The following is a 24,521-nucleotide window of genomic DNA, read 5'->3' as shown; positions in this document are numbered from 1 at the left end:
CATGGGTTTAGACTAAAGGTTTTATGTATTTAAATACCAACACTTAAAAAAATCAGCACCATTTAGCTGAGATACCTTACTATTGTTGGCTTAAGTTAAATCAAACTGGTTGGTACGGAGCAAACTTGAATTACAGAGGTTTATTCAGTTCATGTCAGCCTTGGAGTGGTGCAAAGCTTTCTCTTTAAATGAGGGGTCTGTGTTGAAGTTCACAGTAGAATAGCAATAAATATTGATGATATGAATAACGTTTTAGATAAAGACAGCTGGAGGGAGGGAGAGAGGAAGAATGTGTTGCTCTTTTCTGTAACTGCAGTTGCAGCTCTTAATATAACTTAATAGTTTACCAGTGGAATAGTGTGTGAGGTCAGATGGAGCTCAGACTAGGAAATAATACAGTGATTCATTTTTCCAAAGCAACTTTGCTTTTGCCTTTAAACAAATCTTAATTGGAAAAGAAAAGAGTAGTGTAAGTAGAATACTTTCCTTGTTGCTAACTTTTCCTCCTCCTTAATTTTATTTTGTTGCACTGCAGTTAATGAATTATAAAAACCTTTGATTAAGTGGACAGTCTTTTAAAACAAAGATTATTTTTTTTAACGTTTACTGCCTTTTGACTTTCTCTTTTTGACAGCAGGAACAAAAGGACACTTGTTTTTATATTCTTACTTGGCCAGAATACAAATCAAAATAGCAAAATAACTACTGCATTTGGAGGGTGGCAGCTTTAATAAATCAGTTAAATACTTCAGAGTTCATAGTTCTTCCTGTTTTCAGTATGGGGAATTTTTTATGAATGCTTTAATGCTTTACCTCGATTATCACCTTGAAGACTTGAGACAAAGTGTAGCACTGTTCTTTTTATAGTATCTGCAAAAAATTACTGATTTCCTCTGTAAATCACTGGAAATTATTAGAAGTATGCATTTTTCAACAGAAATAACTTTTCACTTTATTACTCTCATGGATGTTTCATTTTTAAGGAAGACTGCTCTAGAGTGCTAGGAACAAATGAATAGTTGTTACAGACTGCTATTAAAATCAGTTGGATGTTGCTTTAGAGTGGTGTGTATCCTGCCCCAAAGGATCTGTCACCATACTCCAGTTCAGTAAGTCTCTGAAATAGCATTAGCTTCTAGCTGTGCCAAAGTTTAAAAGTTGATGAACCAGCAATTTATTGTGCAAGGCCACCAGTGAATCTGTACTGTTTCTTATGTTGTTGCAGAAAGATGATTTTAGGAAATAAACCCCATGTCCTGGGGATGAAAGTGTGCCTCTTTTTTCTGTGCACTTGCCCCCAAAATTTAACTTCAGGAGAGCACAACTATAGTTTGTAGCTCAAAAGGAATTGCAAACTGCTAAGAATGGCCTTGATAATTGACATACCCCTTTGGTTTGAACTTCCACAAACTCACCTTTGTAGTTATTCCTAAGAGCATGGCACTAGGCTTAATCATAAGGTGCTTATAAGTATAAGCATCTTGGATCTCTTCTGTGGTACGTGGAAAACCATTACACATTTTTTTCAAAGGTGTAATGAATTCTGAATACTTGATATACACGGTGGGGTGTTTCTTTTCAAATGTTTATATTACTCCCCTGCAACTGAGAGCCCTTTCTCCTCAATGGTACAGTCTTAATACACTTACATCATTTATGTTAGGTCTTTAATTCTTTCTCCCTCCTTCTGAAAAAGCACTATACCTCCTCTTCCTCTTGATCTTTTTCCCTTGATCTCTTTTCCCCTGTTTCTTCATCCATCTAGTACTTCCACTCCTCTTTGTTAGCAGAGAGGAGCTGTGGGGAAGAGGGAGTCCTCTGGATTAAGAATGCTCAGGCAGGGCATTATTTAATTCTTGAATCCAAGAGCTCTGTGGAAGGATGTTGGAACTGGCCAAATCAAAGAAAGAGGATGAAGTTGGCGTACATGTCAGGGTGCTTCTACAGCCTTCCCTTGATGTGTCAATATAAATCCCAAATTAGTTCATTGCAAATGGAACTTGCCTGTGTAAAACAGTGTGAAATAAAGGAGATTGGATTGCTAAACAGGCTATTGAGTTACACTTGTTTTCAGTTTTCTGTATAAATTATCCTGTTATTTGCTCAGGGATCAAGTCAAACTTGATACTGTTTTTATTCTAGATGATTTTGGCAAAGCACTGTCTAACTAGTTTGTCTCAATTTCTTCACCACGTTGGAAGTGTTTTTCTTTGATAGCGTGTCAAAGCTTATTGAAGTTTTTGACATTAACTACTGTATTAAATATAAAATATTGCATCCTAAAGTTGTCTCGCACTAGTTTATATGGCTGTTTTCTTTTGTCTGGGAATTTTACAGACATGTTGTAAGGCAGCTGCAGTTGGAAACCTGCTGCTGTGTCTTGGAAGCTTTCAAACTAGTATTTGGCTGAAGACAGCACAGAAATTCAAGTCTGAGATGCCAGAGTGTGCTGATGAGGAACTGTTTTAACTGAGGTGGTTTATTTAGTCGGTCTTGTTAAACTGTTTTGATTGTTCAAGCTGGTCTGACATATCTGTACAGAGCCAGGCCTCATTGTAATGTACTGAGAAGCAGCCTGTAGGCAGTTTTCTTTCAAAACTGTTTGTCTACAGACAGAGACCTGCTTCTGTCTTCTGATATTTTATTGATTTGTTATAAACTGAATATCATTAGCTGGGTACGTTACATTAGCAAAACTAAGCTCTCAAATGAAGTATAATAGCACCTATATTATATAATAATTTAACACCTAGTTTCTTTAATATCCCTTTTCTGGTTCAGGGATTCCTGTATCTTGAAGACTGTGTGGTATAAATGCAAATCAATAGCTTTGATAATAGAATTTATTTGTGTAATATATGTGTCTCCTATGGCTAAGGGTTTAAATCACTTTATGAAGTTTATTATTATTTACTCCCTGACCTCATTAGGAGAAGATGGAAACTGTGCTGTCCTTACCAGATGCAAACTCTTTGAGGCTTTGATGGCTGTTGTGATTGCCATTCCCACTGACAGGCTGCTGTACTGAAAAGAAAAGGAAGGGAAATGTGACCCCTGGGGCCGCGTGCGATACGGTATCGCAGCGCAGGACAGCACGGATCTGCACTGTGTGCGATTACCAGACACTAAATCAGCTGTGCTGTGCCAGAGCCAGAAAGCAGGAGCTTTCACACTTGCTGCCTGTTTCCCACTCATTGTAAAGCCCTGCCCTATCACTTGATAGACCTGGAAAGGAAGTGCAGAGGAAGCAAGTGCCACTGCTGGTTCAAAATGTTCCAGGGTGACTGGAAACTTTGAGCAATGACCTGGGTGAGAAGAACAAGACCTTATTGACAGGGTTCAATCCTAGTTAAGTCTGTTTCCCATCAACTTCCTAAGAAATCACAGCCTTTCTTTTTTCTCTCCTTTCCACTCTCTGGGTCCCCCACTTTTACCTCCTTTTAAAATTTTATTTATAATTTTATATTGTAGTGGACTGAGCAACCAAGGAGAACTTGGAAGTTGTATCCTCTCTATTCCTGGAGGAATTGCTAATGAAAAAGATGACAAAATCATTAAAGGTAGCTGTCATCTCCCCATTTATTCCCATGTTTCTCCAGATTTTCCGTCCAATATTCTTTGAATTTCTCCTTTCAGTAAGGCCTTGTTCTTATAATTTGATGTACATATTATTCCAGTGAAGCCATGGCACATGTGATTTGTTATTTTCCCAATTAACCGGTGTCATAGACTGCTATTTCAGGGCTCTAGCCCTGTGAAGATCTGTGCATGCACATGTACATATAGTGGGAGAAAGATGGAAGCTGAAACTTTGTTCATTTCAAGGCCTTTTAGACTGTGTGAGACTTTATGAAACATTTATACCATGAAGTAATTCCTTTTCTAATGCTGCACTTTTAAACATAGAGCAATGTGCCCCTTGTGCACTGTACTGTGCCATTTTGCATTCCCAGGATTTTGCCATCAATGCAGTAATGGTCTCAATTTCCCTTGGCAGTCCTGCTCCTGTAGGGCCTCCTAGAGCATCTAAAATTTCTTACTTTAGTGTATTACTCTTCTTAGGCTCTATATAAGGCAAAAAAAATATCATTTAATATGAGGCAAAAAGAAGGTTTTTCTCTGAAGCAACATGCTTTTAAGGGATGATCAGAGAGAGATGTGTGTTTATTTTTGCCCTTAAATGTCTCTGGCCATGATTATGACAGAGCAGATCCACATAAGAGTTTAAACCTGTAAGCTTAGGTGGCATCTCATATGGTCTTTTTTGCAGCAAGTCTTTTGGGTCTGGTGGAATACATTCACATATTGAAGGAACAAGGAATTCAAGAAGTGAGTGAAAGCTGTAGACTTTGGGCATGGGTAATCATTGAATTGGTTAGTGAGAACTCTTTTGGAGGGGTAAACTTTGCTGTGGATGTGATGGCGTGTACACATTTATAAAGGTGATATGGCTTACTGGTTTTGGTAATCCTGGCAATATTCATGCCAGGAGAATACTGTTATTTCAGGAAAATGTGTTCTAGCACTTGTTTTAAAGTATTTGCTTTTGAGGAGCTTAATAATTTAAGTTTGATAAGGATTTCTCAGGAGAGGAAAAAAAAAAAAAAAAAAAGAAAAACCCCTGAAATTAAATGATCCAAATTCTCAACCTTCAATTATATATACTTAGGATCTGAAAATGGCTTTTATTGTGTAGCTCAAATATAAGGTGTGCTAGGGATGTTTTTGAAAACTCAGTAGGTCAGGCAAGGCAGAATTATTGCTGCCTTCAGAAGCCTTCTAGGAGTGCCTGGGCAAGGGAGACGCCAGTATGACAAGGTGCTACAGAGGCACGTTGGTTTGCAGAGAATGCCAAGCTTGTACTATGTTTTTTTACCTGCTTTTCTTTTCCTGTCTCCAAAATAGTTCAAATTCAATGACTGTGGTTAGGATATTTTAGAAAGATAGTCCCCAGGCACTTTATAATGGAACTTGGGAAGAGATTCAAGAGATGGGAATTCTCAACCAGCATTTGTAAGCAAGTCATCTTAAAATATACTGCTTTGTAGTCTAAAATTAACTAAAGAGATACTGTAGTGTTTTTAGGTTGGTGTATGAATCCGGAGAAATCAAAGTATAGGCTTGTTACCCAGTCTACTCACTACAGGTTTTTTTCTTCCCTCTTTTGAGATCTTAAGCAGTCAAAATCTCCCAGGCCTATTCAATGTGTTTCTAACATTTTCCTATATCTTGCTCTTCTCAGGATGGATCGTACTTGGCTGAGTTCCTGTTGGAAAAAGGCTATGAGGTGAGTGACTCGGTGACTGGCTGCAGGCTGATGGAGTCGTTTGGATGCTGCAGCTCCAGCCTGCTTCCTCTGCTTCTGTCCTTCTCTGTGTATGTTTTCCACTCCGGTCCTAGATAACAAATCAAAACTCCAGAGAGGAATGTGCAACATGGCCTGTAATCATGCCAGGTTATTGTACTATTTATCATCTAATGTCCACTGGTGGATTCCCTCTTCTCCTCGGGGTATAGCTGCTTTGCATGTTTCCCGCCAGCTCAGATAAGCAGTGACCTGTGTGAGCCAAAACTGTAAGGAATTAGGGAATAATTTATGATGCAATGTACCACATAAAGGAATAAGAACCTCTTGTTTGTCTCTTTCCCCACCTCTCTCTCTCCACAGTAAAAGCCCCTTTTTTTGGCAGTCATATTTCAGCAATGAAAACCTTGCATTTTGCTTTCTCTTTTCAAAAAGGAAAAAAACAAACACTAAAAAAAATCCAAACAGCAAACCCCAAACAAACTGTATTTTGGTACAGTTACTTTCTACCTTTTCTCTTGGATTAATTAATTATTGCTTAGCACATGATTTTTGCTTTCTTTTTCCTTGAAAAAAAGGGGGTCTGATTACTTCTTGCTGGGTAATTTTCCCTGGCAAAAATCACATTTCTTGTGGTCCAGCAAAGCAACAATCAAATTGTTATTGTTATGGTATGATTTGAGGGGTTTGAACCCCTCAAATGTGGGCATAAATGTAAGATCATTGTAAATGTTGATCATACAAAATGCTTCTAAAGTGTATGATAATGGAAGGAAATAGGGTGGTCAAATTAATGTCCCCACAATGTAGTATTGTTCTGTGGTTTAGTAAAAGTTAGTACTTGTTTTAAATTTGAATTTTCTCATTTACTTTGTAATACTGCTTCATAGCTTAGTGAGAAATCTCAGCCAGTCTGTGCTTCCCATACTTTTGTACCAGATTAATCTTGCCTTGCTTATTCCATCCTTTCTTTTGCTTTATTCGTTAATTTGGTTATTGAAGTTGGTTTTTAAGTGTTGTAAATTGATTACTTTTATTATTTCTCTGTTCCGTTTGGGGATAAGGGATATCATTGTGGTTGCTTTTCCTACTTTGAAGGCAAAATCACATATTCTCTCATAGTCCACAATGAAGTTGGGAACTGACAACAGCAAATGAAATATAACCCTTTCAACAATACAAAGGTTGCTGTAATTGGGTAGAGTTTTTTCCTTCTATTCTTCAGGTCTCCATCAATTTTTTGGAATTCTTTCCTGTGCTCCCATTTAGAAATCTCTGTTCCTAAATAACTGAAGATAAGTGTGCATATGATAACTGATTGTCTCCCTAGTTGAGATGCTTCATTCAACTTCCTTTTCTTTTTCAAATTTCAATGTGTTTGAAGATCTGGCTCTGTTGAGAAAAATTCACTGATACATTCTTAACTAGATTAAGCAGTCTGCACACATTTTGGCCTGTCACAGAGTTTGCATTTCACTTGGAATTCTCTGTCCCATGCAGACAAAGGTACCTTTCATCAGTTTTCTTACACTAATATTGCTGTCATGGATTAAGCCTTTGGAAGGTTTTCTTGCTCTTGTATGTGCATGCCAGAATAAGGAGTGGGAGAAGAAAAAAAAAAAAGAAGAAAAATAGCAGGGTTCACATGTTTTTTTATTATTGCTGGATGTAACAGGCTCTCTGGATTTGTCTGTTTACTGACTCTTTTGAAGTCCTGGGACTGTTGCATTTAGCACATCTTGTTGGTCAAAAGTTTGTATCAAAGTCATAAGCAGACACAAAGCTCTTGCAAGCCCAATCTTTCATCAAGCTTTTGAGCTGGCAAGATTTGATTTATTGGTCAACCGTTCAGATGAACATGAATTTCAGCATGAACTTAATTCAGAGATAGGTAATTGAATGCTCAAGAAGTCTCTCATCAGGACTTTAAGCCAAAGGTTTTAATTTTGCTAGAAGAATCACAGAATAATTTAGGTTGGAAATTACCTCCAAGATCATCCAGTCCAATTGTTAACCCAACACTGCCAAGTCCACCACTAAACTATTTTTCTAAATGCCAGATCTACTTGTCTCTTAAATACCTACTGACTCAACCACTTCTCTGTGCAGCCTATTCCAGTTCCTGACAACCCTTACTACGAATAAATTTTTTACTATTATTTAATCTAAACCTCCTCTGTTGTTGAGCACCTCAGTTTGCTTCCTTCAGAATAGTTAGTTACATTAAAACTGCAAAGTCTGATATTTTACTCAGCAAAGTAATAGCTTGAGTACTCAAAATATTTTCAGCATCATTTTTGAAAGTTAAGTCATTGTGAAAGCTATTATGAAAGTGTTTCTCTGTAAACTTGATATGTCTATAAATTATTCACATAATCTCTAAAGAATTATTTTGATAGGGCTTTTAATTACATGTTTTTTATAATGTGTGTTCATAAATCCATCATTTTATGGAAATTTCTTTTGGGGGGCACATTTCTCAGTGCCTCATAATCCTGAAAGTTCAAATGTTTTATTCAGTTGTGGAAAGTTTAGTTTGAATTGTAGAACATGGTATGTTGTGAGCAATGTGTCAGGACACACAAGTGATTTTCTGCAAGGGAATTGGCATAATAAATTTGACCTGTAAGTTGTAAAAATGAAGTTATTGAACTATTTTAAATCTTGCCACCAAAAGGTCATTCTTAAATCAGCAAACTGGTCTCAATCTGCAGTTGTGTGCACTTTTTTACTTGGTTAACTTTTGGACTTAAGATGAAATGAAAAGCATTTTGTTTGTCAATAGCCATAGCTTGTGTTATATGTAAAACAAGAATCCCCAAACTAAACCAAATCTCTTAACACTGCCTGCTCCTGCTTCTATATTCTTGCAAGTTAACATCAAGTGGGAGAGTAAAGGGATGGCCTCAACAAACCAAATCTTAGATGCATCAAAGTACAAGGGGTTACTTTCAGAAATAAAAGCCAGGGAGAAGTGGATGGCAGTCAGATGTTTAAGCTTGATTTCACTTTTGCAAGTACAACTTCTGTTGCTGGTAACCAAAGCTAACATGAATTTTGGCAGCAGGCATTATGGGACTGTCTTACAGGACAGGAGGAAACAGGGTCAATGTTTGAAAAACTTCTCTAATGTATTAGGCGTAAATGGTCTTTTCTTTAATGTTAGTCAGAACTAGATCTAGCGTGGCTTTTTTTCACCAGGTTTTTTATCATGGCAGGTTAAAGGAAATTCCCAACCTGGGTTTCAGCTTGTCTGTGTCTCTTGCAACCCACTGGAGAGCAGTGACTCATGAGGTCTACAAAAGAGCACTGACTGTTCTGGCTGTTCTTCCAGCACCCCAGAAAGTGAATGACAGCTCATTTTTAAAATACATTTGGGGCTTGCAGCTGCTTCTTCTTCTTTCCCCTTATCTCCCTTCTTTCTACCCTTCTGTCCTCTCTGTCCACTCTGTCCTTTCCATAGCCCTGTCTCCTGCTGTTGCTTTTTCTATGCCCTTCTCTGCCTTCAGAAAGACTTCTCTACAACCAAAGAGCAATGGTTTTCTTGGCATTCACACATTGCCTCTCCAACTCAGTAATGTTGTCAAGCCTCACTCACTAGGAGATGGTGCTCTGGGGCAATTCAGTGTGTTTTCTGTACTGTGTGTGATGTTTGAGCTGCTAGAGGAGTCAACAAGGGTGAAGGGTGGTGCACTCAATGGTGCTAAAGTAAATATGACAGCACCTGACCTCATCTTCCAGTATCATGTTTGTGAATTGGATAACTGTCCACCTTTAGGAATAGAGATGAGCTCTGATTACCTGATAAAAGGCCCACATACATGAGAATTCTGAGTGATGGTAATGAACATTTTCCACTTCATGTTTACCACTTTTCCATTTTTCCTTGTTCAATCCCCAGGTGCATGGCATCGTTCGTCGGTCCAGTTCTTTTAATACAGGCCGGATTGAACATCTCTATAAGAACCCACAGGCTCACATTGAAGGAAGTAAGACTTTCCTTTTATCTTTAAGTTGGTATATGTTATATTTAATCTGGGCTGTTTGGTGGAGAAAGATCCCTGGGAACATGAAGGGAATTGAGTTTTCTTCTGCTAGTGTTAGCTAGCTGCTCTATCTCAGAAAGAAAAATTACCATTTTTCTCTGAAGAAGATTAAATATGGATACTCTTATGTGTGAGTTTTTAAAAGTGGAAAATACGAGAGGGACCCAGAAAGTACTTTATGTTGTGTGGAAATGCTGCCATGGTTCAGAAATAGCTGGCAGTAGCAGTTAGAAAATGGCTGGGCCTGGAAAATGCTATGTGAGGTTAAAAGTACTAAGATTTCAGAATAGTTAAACATGGGTTTTTTTTGAAGCAGTTATTTTAGGTACTCTACTTGTGTCTCCTCATGAGCTCCATGGTGTCTGATGGAGGTGAAGGTTTGGAAACAGCCTGTATGACAGCATGAATAAGACATGATAAAGTTCTTACTGATGATTAGAAGAATGAGTCTTTGGACCCTCTGAATTTGTGCACCCAAGGAAGGAAGTACATGCTTTAGCTGAAGGAAAGGCATTGCTCTTGGAAATCTGCTGACAATTTACTGTATTCTCTGTTATCAATAATAATCTGGAAAGTTGAAATTATTACCTTTAGTGTACAAGTGGCAAATAAATTGTTTGTTTTATCTTCAAGGACATTAACTGGTCTCTTAATGAGAAACAGCTCAAATGTCGGATGACTCCAGTTCAGCAGAAGGATTGAGCACTTTAAAAAGCACACAGTTCTCCATAATGTGTCTATTTTGTAGAGCTGTGAAAGCTGTCCTAAATAGTCTAGTTCAAGGTATTGTTAACAACCAGTATCTCCATGGTGTAAAAAATCACATCTTTGAAGTCTGCTTCACACCATGGTTAAAAATTTTATCAAGTTTAATATATAATGCAACTTACAGATTTCCTTTGGTCTTTGCTTGTAATTTTTATTTTAAAAATGCTTAATTTCTAACATGGTATTGCTCTGATTAGTTGCTACTTACTGTACACTGCCCATTAAAGTACCGGATTAAAAGAGGGGTATAATTGAACAAAATATCTTTATGAAGAATACTGAAACCTGTTTTTCTGTCAAGAACAATGTAAGAACTGTTTCCCATGACTTGCATTCTTGGCTCACAAGGTAGAATGAAGAAAATGAAATCAGACAGGAACTTGTGCATTGTGAGAACCATCTTGTGGTTATGAAAAGGGATTTGAGAAGACAGTGTAGATCACAATAAATATATATACAAACATTTAAGGAAAGGGATGGAAGGAAGAAAAGAGAAAGCAGATGTTAATTTACCCCTCACTACTTATCTCATTTTCATTTAACTGAAGAATGTAGCCATATGAATGGGAGGAGAAGGAATTGGACTTGGAATCTCAGGAAAGGCTGCTCCATGGAAACTGTTTGAAAACAATGGGTTTCCAGGCAGTACTGGAGGAAGCAAAGAAGCAATAGTGGTTGATGTGAGCAAACCCTAATTTTATCTTTGCCATGTGTGTTTTTCCTGTGAGGAATTGATTGCATGTTGCAAGAACATGAAAGTGAACCTCTTTGTATGAAAAAAGTAGGGAGCACAGGAAGGAAGACAAGGTGTATCCTAGAGCAAGCCCTCCAGCTGTTTTTTGCTAAGGAGGTTTTTAGATTGGATAATATTACTAAAGCCCAAAGGTTCTGACATTTGATCTGTGTTTATGAATCTGTGGACCAAATAAACTCCATTTCTATGAAGTCTTTCCACTTAGCTTTTTACTCTTGAAAGACCCTCTTTTTTCATGGGCCAAGAGGGAACACAGCTTCATTCCCTGCTCTCTTTCAGAAAGGCCATTTGGATCAGAAGCTTTGAAGACTTGATGGTGGACCAAAATAAGCACTCTCCTTGAAAGCATTAAATTTTTTGGGAATAGTGAGCTGGTGTCCCTGTTTCCTGGGTCAGCCCAGCTGGCAGCCCACCTTCCCCTGGGAAGCTCTGGAACTGCTCTCTGGCCTGGACGCTGTGGCAGGACTGCATGTCTTTGGTGTAGGAAGAGGAACACAGGCTCTGGCATCTCTTTCCTGCCTAGCATTACCTAAGCCATGGCTTCAGCTGGGTCTGAAGTCTCTTCAGAATGTCCTTTTCAACTGCTGAAAACAAATTCTAAGAATGTACCATGGCTGTATTACTTTATCAACCTGAAGAACCTCATGCACATGTTAAATGGGAATGTACAGGGCTGAACATCTGAGAACTGTGTAATCTGTTAACTTCCTTGCTGTTTTATATTGTTTAAAAAAAAAAGGAAAACCTAAACTGGCATAAATAACAACAAAGTTCACATAACTCAACAGCAGCTAAAAAATGTACTGTGGATTCACATCTCTTGTAATAAGCCTGGTATTTCAGGACTAAAAAAAAAAATTAAATTAAAATCTATACAAATATGGCAAGTAAATATAAACAGCTAATTCATCAATAGTTACAACTTTTTATTGGAAAGATCTGTGAATAGCAGTGGGGTTGTTTGATTTTTCAGTTTTATTTTAAATAAGAGCAAAACGGTGATCTATTTTGTGAATTTAACTTTTGCAATATCTTCTTGACAGGTCAGGGTCTGAAAACAAGGACAACTTGATAAACCATTGCAACTTGCTCTTTAAATTTTGACAGGACTGGTTTCATGCTGATACACAGAAATTAGAAAGCAACTGATGTCTGGAGAGGATAAATAACATCTGTATCTAACCCATTTTGAGATTTTGATGCATAGTATCACAAACCATGTTTCACTGACAGTTAAATTGTTCTCTTAAATTCCTTTCCAGTGTGCATTTGTATTTTTTTAAATGGAAAAACAAAAGTAACAAATGAAGCAGGTTGTACTGAAATGTTATCTAGATGTTCATCTAGTAGATACCTTACACATTTTTGTTGTGTTGTGAAATTACACACAGTGAGAAACTAAAATATATGCAACATTTTGGGAAGGAGAGGAAAGCCATTGATGGATCCTTGAGAAGTTATTAAAATTTTTTCAGTTAAAGAATGGAAGCCCAAACGAAAAAAATGCCCTGTTTTTGTGACTGAAATTCTGTATCGCACATTGAACTTATTAACACACCTGGGAAAATTAAGTGTAAGCTACTAAACAAATGATATAAATGTTGATAGATAAATAAGATTATTGAAAAAATAATCTGAAATGCTATTCATTACTCCTATGTGGAGCAAAACTGAGTTTAGCTGGTTATCTCTTGACTTTTTCCAATAAATGTTTGCTCAGACCTTGACCTGAAATAGGATATGGACCAAAAATGCATTATTGTTCCGAGATTAAAGTGTATTAACTCTGTATTCTTAAACTCTGAAGACATGAAGCTGCACTATGGGGATCTCACAGACAGCACCTGCCTGGTGAAGATCATTAATGAAGTCAAACCCTCTGAGATTTACAACCTGGGAGCTCAGAGCCATGTCAAGGTGAGTAGCTTTCTCTAGCACTGAGAATTGTGAATATGTGGTGGTGGTGTCAATACATTACCTTGATTACTTTAGACTGCAGCTTTTATTGCTATTTTAAGAATTGTTAATTTCATCAGGTAAACAGTGCCTTCAGTCAAGACAGTCATGTTTGCTGTGGTGCCAAATTACTGCATGAGTTTGCTACTCAATATATATTAAGATGTCAGAAGAAGAGGTTTAATTGTCATTGTCAACAAAATCTACATATTCAAAGATCTGGTTTTTCTGCCACGTGAAACAACTTTTGCTGAAGACTTTGCTGCTGATCAGTCCTAGCTGAGAAATTATGCAGTGTACTTGGGCCAAGCAGTGCTTAAAACAACATTATCTGGTTTGTTTAAAATCAATACATATATCAGAATGCATCACTTCTATAAAGGCTTCTCCTTTACCAGTTTTCATGCAGGTGATACTCTTTGAAATATTGACCTACAAACAATAGGTTACTACCTGCAGTATTACAACACTTTTTCTTACCAAAAAATCAAGTTAGAGAAAGTGGAACAAAAAGGGGTCATTAAAAACTAGTAATTTGACCCTGGCAAGTACTGCTACAGCAAAAGGATGGAAAATGAATAGCAGAGGCAATAACTTTGTGGTTTACATTTATTAAGCTACACTGCTGTAAAAGCTCAGTTTACTAACAAGTGACCAGTATTTACTTGCAAAATCCTCATTCATACTTCATGATTACAAACTGAAGCTGATGTCCAGGTAGCAAATTGTCATTAAAATAAATTGTGTGTCAGTCATAAGTCCTGTCCATATTGTGTGCACTGTATAAGCATTCTAAAGTGGTAATATTTCCTGGCTTCTCTTGAAGTGAGAAGTTAAGGAGTATTTAAGCCTCCTGAAAATCAGTTTGGCTTTAGTTTTCTGAGTAAGCCTTCCCACAAAAAGTGGTGTGTCGTTCCTATCACTGTAAGCCTTGAAATGCAGCAAGAGGAAATCACATGGAAAAACTGCAGTTACTTGACAACACACACAGCACACAGAAGAATACAGACATGAAATAAAAATAAATCTGCTTTTAATTTGCTTGCATGATTGAATTAACTGTGTTAACATGGATCTGGTTTATTAGCTCACGTACAGCAGTATAACAACAGGAGTGTATTAGTCCAAGGACAGAAGATGGTCCAGAAGATAACTGAACTGCTGCTTTGCACAGTGAAATCTGAGCCAACAAACTATGCTGGATATTTGCAGTCCACAGCTAGGTGTCCCAGCATCCCTTCTCTTGAACTGGTTCACTGTATAGCAATCTCTGTGGGAATTACATGTCCCACTTAATTTGGACTAGATTATTAGTACCATGCTAACATCTATCTCCATGTGCCTGCTGCAGCTGCAACAGCTTGGTCACAACACTGGGAGGGTATGAAGGAGTAATAGTGGTGCTCATGCTGCTGCTATAGTTTCTTGGATGATTCTGCCATAGGTTATGGGAAGGATTATTCTGCAAATGTCTCACTGCATGATTAGCTCAGTTGCTTAGAGCATGGGGCTAATAATGCCAAGGTTGTGGGTTTAATTCCCATATGGGCCATTCACTTAGGAGTTGGACTTGATGATCCTTCTAGGTCTCTTCCAGCTCTATGACTCTGATCCAATGCAGATCTGGTGCTGATTCTTGGCTTATGGAAATCTAATGTCCTAATGTCCTGGAGGACAATAAAAATGGCTCTATTAGAAGCTCACCTGGATGCAGCAGGCTGATACTTAAACAATGTTAGCAGTCCTATGGGAAGTGTAGATTAACTCCTTCAAGGTGTGCTTGCTTCCTAGCATCTGCAGTGTTGCACTTGAGGAGAGAAGATAAGCACCCCAAGTCTGTTGACTGAGGTGGTTGGGGGAACTTGACCCTGTTATTGGTAGGAGTTAAAAACAGTCCAACAGTGTTTAGCGTTTTAAAACAATTCCCAGTGTTGAAAGAGGGAGTAGAACTTGGCCATCTGTTCAGGTGAATGTCTTCACTAAACAGCTGTTAGCATTAGACTGTGGTTATGTAAACTTAATTTGTGTGTATCATGTTTGGGGAAGGAGGGAAAAGAACTTCTAATCTTAGCTTGCTTCACATTCTGTTCACTTTGAACCAGTGACGTCTTCGGGATTTTTTTGGTGGTGTTTGTATTGGCTTGTGTTTATGCAGAATAAAGTTTTCTATCACTCTCACTTCCAGTTAGTTTGTGAGCCGTGCTGAAATGAAGGAAAATAAAATCATAGGAAGTTGGTCTGGTTTCCTGTAGGAAACCAGTGAAGATGAAATTGGTTCTTGGAATGAACCCACAGTAGTCTGGGAAATACTGTCAGAGAAGACGTTTTTCTGAATCATAAATAGTGAGGACTGTGACTCATAAAGTAGGTCACTGGAAGGCTGATCTGATCTTGTACATGGGAGAAAGTAAGAGAAGACTGAAACTTGTTCTTCATTAAAAACAGTAAACTCAACAGAATGATATCATCAGTAGGAACAAATTATCTAGTGTGCATTCCTGTCTGTTTTGGTGAGAAACAGGGATTAGCTCTCTGCACTGTGGCTTCACCATGGGATGTTTAGAAAACAGTAGCACATTCACTTCACGACTACTAAATAAACAGTTTAGCCTCATTTTCTCTATTCAGTCTTTATATGTCCTCCTGCTTTGAATTGTAGTTCTTTGGGAATCTGGTGAACTGGCTATGTTTTGTTTTTCATTTAATTTGGTTTTATGGGAGTTCACAGTACATTGATTCTAAATAATTATCTATTATTGTGTATAGTAGCATGAAGATGGCTTAATCCAAATTCTGTTATCCATAACTCTATATTCATATCTCTTTGTTGAATGTCTTCAAAATCAATTATCCAAATGTAGGTTGTCTAAAATGATGTAAATGTCTCTTTTTGCACAGTCTTTTGGAGGAGGCACACACACATAGATATAAAGTTGGAACTATTTTTTCTTGAAGGACAGACAATCACATCAGTATTTGAGTGCACTGTAAAATTTTGTTTGTTTGCTTTGAGTTGTACTGAACTAGTGAAGCTGGCAAGTATTATTTGACAAATTTTTGAATCCAAAAGGCAGTGTAACCTCAGTAAAAGTTACCTTTCTTTTAACACTTGAAACTTTTTCAGTGTATCTGAGTAAAATGTGGGCTGGTTTCATGGCTTGCTGTCCTAGTAGTATTAAATAGCCTGGTCAGTGCATAGGTCTTCAGAGCCCAGGGAGGAAAATCCCAACTTATGCAAAAGCCTGTGCTCACCCATGTCTCTTACTGAATCCTGAATCTGCAGTTGGATGCTGGTTGGTGGGAAAGTGTGATATCCACAGAGAGGGGAAACTTGAAGTACACAAGCAAAAGCTTGCATCATATACTTTCAACAGAGTTGCAGAATGGTTGAAGGGCAGAAGGGATCTCTGGAGACAGCATAGTCCAACCGGGTTACTCAAAGTGGAGTTATCTAGAGCAGGTTACAAAGAACTTTGTCCAGTCAAGTGTTTAATAGCATGGAGACCCCACAACCTCCCTGAGCAACCTGTTTCCTCACCTGTTCAGTTCCTTCTCTCTTACAGTAAAAAACAAGCACACACCACCACAAATTTTCATATTTTTACATGGCATGTTTCCTGTATTTCAATTTCTGACCATTGCCTCACCTCCTGTCACTGTATAAGCTAAGAGGAGTCTGTCTCAGTCATCCTTTCCCATCCCACTCATCAGGTGACACATCAGGGAGAACACTCTCTGAGCCTTCTTCAGGCTAAACAGCCCCAGCTCTTCCAGCTTCTCCTCACATGACAGATCCTCCAGTCCTTCAGCCTTTTGTGGGCTAAGACTATCCTGACCAGTTCTTCCTTGACTGTGAGAATTGTCTGTTCATAGCACTTCCCGTTGTGAGCTGTTCAGTCATCCGCGTCAGGTTATCAATGCCCTCCAGAAACCTTCTGGCTTGTACCTGCTGTATTGTCCCCATAAGAGATGTCAGGATGGTAAAAATCACCCATGAGGACCAGGATATATAAGGATGAGCTTTCTTAGCTTACCTGAAGAGAGAAGAGAACTTATCTACTTATCTACTACTACATCACATTCTAAAGCCTGTTTGCGTCCCCAGACTCCTCGCAGTCTGAGGAATATGAACCATATGGGAAACAGGTCATCTTTATAATTTCCTGTCACAGTCTCTTATGGGATGTTTCTTCCAGCGGTTGTAATTGTGGTTGTGATAATTGCTGCGGGGAGATGGTGCTGTGCAACTTAATAGTGAAAAAGGTGGTGTTTGGGTCATGGCATGGAAGCTGGCATTCTCCTGTTTAGTACACAAGTGAATCTGGTAATTAAAACTATATATAGCTGGCTTTCTCCTGCAGGTTTTATCAGTGGTGTTGTAGGGGCAGTACTTTTCTCCCATCACTTTTCTATCCATGCAGTTAGTAGAGCTGAAAATCATCTGTGACAAAGTCTGTGTCACAGAGGATGGCGTTGCTCTGGGGCAGTCTCACATAAGGAACGCGCTTTCATGGCACGTGTACAGTGAGTGCTTAGCTGTGAGGAAACTCAAGGCACTGAATAACTTAGCATGGAACTAAGTACTGAAGTCTCCTGATTGCAGAGTTCTGGCATCCTTTCAAAGTCTCATGCTGTTCAATAGCCAGGTTTGGGAATGTGCCCTCCTTAAAGAAGAGCTCTCTATTAAAGCTCCGTATGTTGGAAACTCTTCAGTTTGGTTTTTCTTAGCTTCAAATATCTCAGTAACACTGAACAAAATAGCTCTATCATTGTCTATTTGATGGATTAATTCTGAAAAGAATTCTTTTGCACTGGAGATGTTTTTGTAGTATGGTCCATTTAACAGGAATACTCCTCTCTAATTTTTTTGGGTGGGGTTTTTTTATCACGCATAAGTATCATTAACAAGTAAATCTTAATGACGCTACTTCTATTTTTATGTGCTAACTGTATGTACACAGTTGGGTTCTGATCTTGCAATGTTTTCTCATGGCAAAAAATAGTGTTGGTTGTTGTTGGGCACTTGGACTTTTAAACTTCTTTTTCATTAATATTGCTTATGTGAAACTGTAGGCTAAATAATTCAAAGAATTATTTGTAAAGCTTTTCCAGTATTTCATTACTGGCAAGGCTGATAATTGCTTATAATTGCATAATTCATGTTTCATGTCCTGTACCTTGTGGCTCTTATCGTTCAGTATGCTGTTTTATTATTGCATGGGTTTTAAGCTTCTTATGAATGTCACAGAAGCTCACAGCTTCTGAGAAAATGAATGGATTTTTTTGTATGTTTTATAGAAGAGATATTTTGGCTGTTCAGTGTAACAAGATCTAGTCTAGTTAATTTTAAAGAATATTAGCAATACTCTGTAGAGATGTAGTAGGACTTATTCACAGGAGAAAACGTGCCTAACAGGCCTTAATTTTATGTCATTAGAGAATTTTATAGCTGGGCTTTATAGAATATGTCATTGTCTCAATATGATATCAAATTCTGTCTAATTTAGCATGCGTGACTGTTCAATTTGTTAGCCAAAAGCTGAGTTTCCAAATCTGATTTATACTATCAGGCTACGAATATAGAGCCTTCTGCCCTAGGGTACCTCTGATTAGTCTAGGACCTCTGTGTGGAGTGGTGGTTCTGTGGCATGCTCGGGTACCTGTCAGTCTCCTGTCATCTGTTTACTGGTGGTGGCAGCTTGTAACAACAGCCTTGGGAACACAATCTCACTGGAAAATTGCTGTGCTAACCAGAAAACACTGTATTTGCACAGGGCATTAGATGGTGGGATCTTGGTTCTTAGCCAGGACAAGTAGGCTCTCTGCTGTAAATATAAAAGAATAAATACTAGCTGGACTACCTTCTATCCTGCAGTGTTTTTGCTCATGCTGGTATTACCCACTGTGTGATCTTGTAGGGTGCTGAACTGTCTTAATTTAGTTCAGCACACCCTTTTAACTGCTTTAACTTCAGACTGTTGCACTTGTTTGGATTCTCTCCTGAGATTTGTGCAGGATGCTGTGTCCTTGTGGGATGGAGTGCACCAGAGGGCAGAGTAAGCCTCTCAAGTGATTCTTTCAAATGCTTATATGTGTTGTTTTGCTGTGTACCTTAAATTCTTTAAGCAATCTAATTCCTTTTCAGTGGTCAGGTTTTAGGTAGCTTTAAACTTGAAATATTTTGGGCAATATTTTTAGTATAGTATGTGCAGTACCTGTTCAAACAGATTCTGTGTGGCCTGGAAGGAAAGGTAATTCCAGTAATAGTTAGCAATTGGAATTATATATGTCTCTTCACTTGGTTCACTAAGTATTTATGGCAACTTTATACAATCCTGTAATTGCAGCTTGTTTTGTCAGACTAAATAGATTTAAAACCAAGTGTTAGGAAAAAACTTAGTGCAACTATTAATTTTATTAAACAGATTAACTTTAATAGTTAACTATATGTATTATAGCTGCAAATGCTATGAATAAATAAAAAGAACAATGGAACAATGCACTCAGTGGTACTAGTATTTATTAACAAATACAAGCTTTAACAAATTGCTCTCCAAACCAAGTACTACTTATGTTAATACCAATTAGAAAATTAAGGCATTATGTTTATGGGTATATTTTTACTACCGAAGAACTCTCATGACCTCTGCTGCAGGCTGGTATTGCCTCTGTGCCCTCCTATTCCATATCTCTCATTTTCTCCTTACCTGCACCCTCCCTTCAGCAATAAAGCCCCTCCTTTTCTCCCTTCTCTTGCTCTGAACTAAGGTGTTCTTTCCCTCTCTGTAGAAAAGTACACAAGAGTTCAAATGCGTTTTGGATCACAGTGACATTATTTATAATTCCTGTGAAAAGCTTGCACTTTTTTAGTCTTTCGTTTTGCTGTTTTATCTTATGAATCATTTCCAGGGTAAATGCTGGAGCACATTCCTGCAAATATGTTACTTAAGTGTATTGGGAAAGCAGCCATGTAAAAAAAAGTAGTGCTTAATCAGGGATGCGAAAAGGACCAGACTGAGCCCTGCGACAGGACTTTTCCATATGGTTTAGTAACTAAAGAGCAGAATGTACTGTCATGGATCTGTAACTGAAGATTATAGATTCCTTTAAGAGTTTTTTGCAGCTTCAGTGGGTGTCTTTTGCATGATATTTTACAAATGCAAGCTGGGGACTTTTTTTCAGCTGCTGTTCTTGTTTTGTGCAGTCACATACAAAGCAGGCTGAATGCTGTGATGAATGAAGTGGTGTTTATCTTTGTGACCCTGATGACGGGTGAAGTACCGCCTCCTTCATCTCGTGCTCTGTGTGTGGTTTCTACTTGGAGGCTCTGTGATTTGACTTCCTAACTGACTTCTGAATTTTAAGTCTGGTGTAGTGAAGGGGGGCAACTGGTGAATCCGTATTCATTCAGCGCCACAGCCCCAGTTACATCTGGATACCTGCTGAAATCAAACCCTTAATGAGTTCTGCTGCTGCATAATTAAATTGCAAATTTTAAAATAATTGTTTAAAGTATATTTTATTTAGAGGTGGCCTACAGATGGAAGTTTGTTAACTTGGATTCCCTTTTCAGAGAAGAGTGGTATATCATATAATTCTACTTTTGTTTGCAGTAATCAAATATCTGCTGTTACTGTAGCTATTTTTTTTTTAGTACAAAAGTAATTGCTGAAGTGGTTTCTGCTTCTGGGCATGAGCAGGGAGGAGTGATCAAAAACTTCCCTGAGAATTTTCTTCTAACAGCTGCTGCAGGGGAAGAGAAAGGTGGGGAAAGGGAAGGCAAAACCAGCTGTGGTATTCACAGCGTTGTATTTCTTGTGTCAAATAGATGGCAGCAGAGTGTTGTACACAATGGAGCAGCTCCATCCTGGAATGGAAATGGGGGGGGAATGACACTTCAAGCTGACTTGTATCAACTGCAGCCTTGAAAGACTTGTCGTTTGGCATAAAATAGGGAAGAAAGCTACTATTGATAGTGCAGGCGCATAGAGGATGAAGAAGGGCATGAGATGCTATAAAGTACTGAATTTCTGGAGTAGTCCCAGGTGGCAAAACTTAATCTTTTAAGGTATGTCATCCACTCATGCAACATGATTGAAATCAGCTAACATAATATGCATGTCAAAATAAAGAGACAGAAAGAAAAAGAAAGTATTCACAAGTTGCAACTGAAAGTGATATACAGCTGCCTTGGGGTACTGTAGGAGTTGGCCAGAAAGCCTATATTTTATTTAAGTGAGTTAGAGAAAGGAAATGTCAGTCCTCAATCAGGCAAGCATTCTTTGGTAAGGTTTACTTAAATGTCAGCATTCTTAGGAAAAGAGCTGCAGTCTGTTCTGTTCTGATCCCCAAAATTAGATTTGCTGTTAAAATGGGTCAAGCTGCAGATCTGTCTCTAGAAGTGTTTGATTAATAAAACTAGTCCAGGGTTTGGCTTAGTATTTATTAAGTACAAAATTAATGGCTGCAAAATAGCTGCAGTCATCATAAGCATTAGCATATTTTGTTTTATGCTCATTTACATCTAAAATTTTAGAGTAGGGCGATCCCAAAATAAAAGGTAGAATTGAAGGCTTTGATGTCAATGATTGCTCAAGCCCTCAGATTTTAAGGTATCATGGTAGAAAGATGTAAAAGAAGTTGAGAAATTATTATTAGTAGTATAGCATGACGGGTCTAGAAATTGTGTCAAGGCTAGAAAACTCAATATGGGGTGATATATTATTTTGTAATATATTTTATTTCTCTTACAGCTCTGAGTGCAACCATCCTGGCTGAGCATTAGATTTACTGGCTATATTTATCATAGACCTCATTAAGTGTTTACTTTCTGTAAACGTGCTTTTAAACCCATCTGCCTGAAAAACTATTGCAGCAGCTTGGGGGATATCTGGGAGGTTTCTACTTTGATAAGAACTTATTTCTTATATAATTACATTTCTTTTTCCCTGATTTGATATTTTAGTGATCCATCCACCCTCTTCATCAAGCTATTAAGAAACCCAAACCACTATGTAATTTATTTTTTACAGGTTTAAAGAAAATTATATTTGACTCACTTTGAAGTGTTGCAATTAGTGCAAGCTGCTGCAATTTACTGAGATTGGAGGGTAACACAGGTCTGCCAGAGTGTAGGTGATTTTCAGTATCATTCATCGTACCCTGTGGAAAGTGTTAATATAATAGCTCTGACTTCTGGAGCTTTTTCATTGTGCTTAAATTACTGCTCGTGCAGAAGAATGAGCGTGTCTGTGTGTCATTTTTTTTAATATTATTTTGCTTATTTTATTATTATTTAATTTCTTAGAGTGGCAATTGTAAGAAAAATCTAGGTATAACAATTATATACAGTATCTGCTATATGAACATGGGTGAAGCTATGAAATTAAGGAAATGCATGTGATTTTTTTGGATAAGTAATAATATGAAGCTATTTTAATACATTTTTTTCTTTTGCTAAGTGTTAAATCTGTTATATAATTCAATTTTTTTTCATTGTGTCTCTGAACATACTTCCATGGAGACATATTAAATTCTTGGAAGAAATAACATGGTTGTGTTTTTATATTTTTACAAACCATTTACTAAATTGCTGTTCTGAACACTAGAAATGAAGCTATGAAAAATCTGTGACTATGCAATAATACATGCATTGCACTGATTGTCTTGATGAATTAGGTTGGCAGAACAAATGCAAACTTTTTAAAATAAGCAGTTCCAAAACTCTCTTGGTAATTCTTCTTGAGGCTAAATGCTACAGACTGCTATTGAAGCCAAACCTCATTGAAATGTTTGTAAGGGGGTTGCTGGGGAGGGAGGGTTGTTGTTGTCTCTTGCTACTTTTCCATTGAGGCGAGGATATTAGCTTGAATGACATCATTTAATTTTCTCAATTTTGAAATGGTGCATTTGCATAACAAAGCAGTATTTCTTTTTTTCCTTCAGTTTCATTAGAACTGTCGGGGTGTATGTGTGTGTGCATGTTTCCAGTCTTCTTGCTGAGTAATGCTAGATTTGTTCTTTGTTCTATGTAAGTTTGGCTTTGTGGTTTATGCAACTTTAAAAATGTATGTATATCCTCTTGACTTCCTTCATCTGTGGATGAAATAGACTGTGTATCTTAAAGCTTCTCAGTGTTTTACAGGCATGCAAACAAGAGAAATAAAGTATTTTCTGCGGTAAAAAATGTTTTCATTTATTTTCTTAGTGTGTTAAACAGCATTGAGAAAACTTAAATCACACAAAACATTCCTGTAAAAGAACTGTTGCAGTGAGATATGCACAATCAAACTCACAGAACCCCTATGATTTAGCATGGCTGTGTGCATAGGAGTGACAGAACAGAGATTAATTCCAGTGTTACAATAGACCATGGGCACAAGTTTCTATTTTTCCTTGAACATTTTAGAAATTGAAGGAAGAGGAAACATTATTTGTTTATAAGTTCCAGAACTGTGTTGAGACTTTTTTTTTTTGTGCTACTTTTTTATTGTCAATAAATGTTGCTGCTAGGAAAAAGTGAAAGTTTTTTGTCATTTTGGGATGCCTGGGATCTCTTGATGTTGTGTTCATTTTTATTTTTAAAGCAAAAATCATGAGAGAATCTGTATAGAATATTGTATCTTAACCGTCTCTTGTGAATGAGATGATTTTTTGCTCTGTAAACAGTGTACATCTGGTATTTATTGATAATCCATCGGAATTAGGAATCAGAAGACTTTAAATACTGTTGCTGCAGTTTAATCTTATTGAGATGATGCTGTGCTACATTTTATTAGGCAGAAAACAGCTATTCAGGAAGTTTCTTCATTTTTTATAGATGCTAAAGAACTGTAACATAGGAACTTTCCCCTGCTTGTGCAAAACACTCAGGTTTGGAGAGAGAGAACATCTGCGTATGTGTTTGTGCTCTAACATGTGACTTGTTTTGTAGAGGTTAGGTTTGTTTTATGTAATAGCTGATTATTTGGAAAAAGCTTAATAAAAAAAAAAAAATCCAGTAATGTGTTACTTTACATTAAGAACTCCTCAATTTCAACTTGTTTTGATTGCTCCAACTTTTTGAAACGGAGCTGTAGTGAGCATCTTTGGTGATAGACTTGGACTCCAAAAGACTGGTTAGAGCAACAGAATTAGTCTAGTGGTTTATTTTCCTATACAACTGTGCATACTAGCTTTCCATGACCCTATTTTTCATTAAGTATTTACCAAATATATTGGCTAGCATAATTGAATTGTGAATGTCTGAACTGCATTTTTCCTGTAAGTATGTGATGCTGAGAAATAGCATTTTAATTTTAGCCAGACATTCTTGCATAATGTTGCTTCATGGTGATGCAATTTCACTGGCATAGCATCAGAACAAAGACTACAGCATCAAATAAGGATGTAAAAACAAATTAAAGGATGCTAGAAGCTTTAATCACTGCTTTAAAGATTTTAATATGCTTAATATTCCTGATTTTTTTTTAAGCTCTGTGTGTGTTTGTGTAAGAAGCTGTGAGTTCTGTGGAGCTTTTCTAATTTTATATTGGTGTAATATTTTTCGTTTGACTTGTTTCTAAAACTCGACTGTGGCAAAGAACATCCACCAGAAGTGATGTCTTTTAATTACAAGGCATATGCAACCTATGTATTTAGTTAGCTGGGCAGTAAAATTTAATTGCAAGGCTCTAAAAAATGCTCCTGAAAA

General features: G+C 37.5%; 1 protein-coding gene across 3 annotated transcripts in view; it reads left to right on the top strand.

Moving 5' to 3' along the window:
- GMDS (GDP-mannose 4,6-dehydratase) overlaps window positions 1-24,521 on the top strand; it is a 409,257-nt gene that overhangs the window by 51,967 nt on the left and 332,769 nt on the right. For 2 of the 3 annotated variants that reach the window (XM_053983239.1, XM_053983231.1), the window contains 3 exons: window positions 5,243-5,287; window positions 9,207-9,294; window positions 12,681-12,790. In XM_053983239.1, coding sequence (XP_053839214.1) covers window positions 5,243-5,287; window positions 9,207-9,294; window positions 12,681-12,790 — 243 coding nt within the window. Of the gene's footprint in view, window positions 1-3,541; window positions 3,561-5,242; window positions 5,288-9,206; window positions 9,295-12,680; window positions 12,791-24,521 lie in introns of those variants that run through there. The other variant, XM_053983247.1, reaches the window with a different exon arrangement.

This window comes from Vidua macroura, chromosome 1 (genome assembly GCF_024509145.1).
Source record: "Vidua macroura isolate BioBank_ID:100142 chromosome 1, ASM2450914v1, whole genome shotgun sequence".
NCBI classification, from domain to species: domain Eukaryota; kingdom Metazoa; phylum Chordata; class Aves; order Passeriformes; family Viduidae; genus Vidua; species Vidua macroura.
This window is presented reverse-complemented; position numbering and strand designations above follow the sequence as displayed.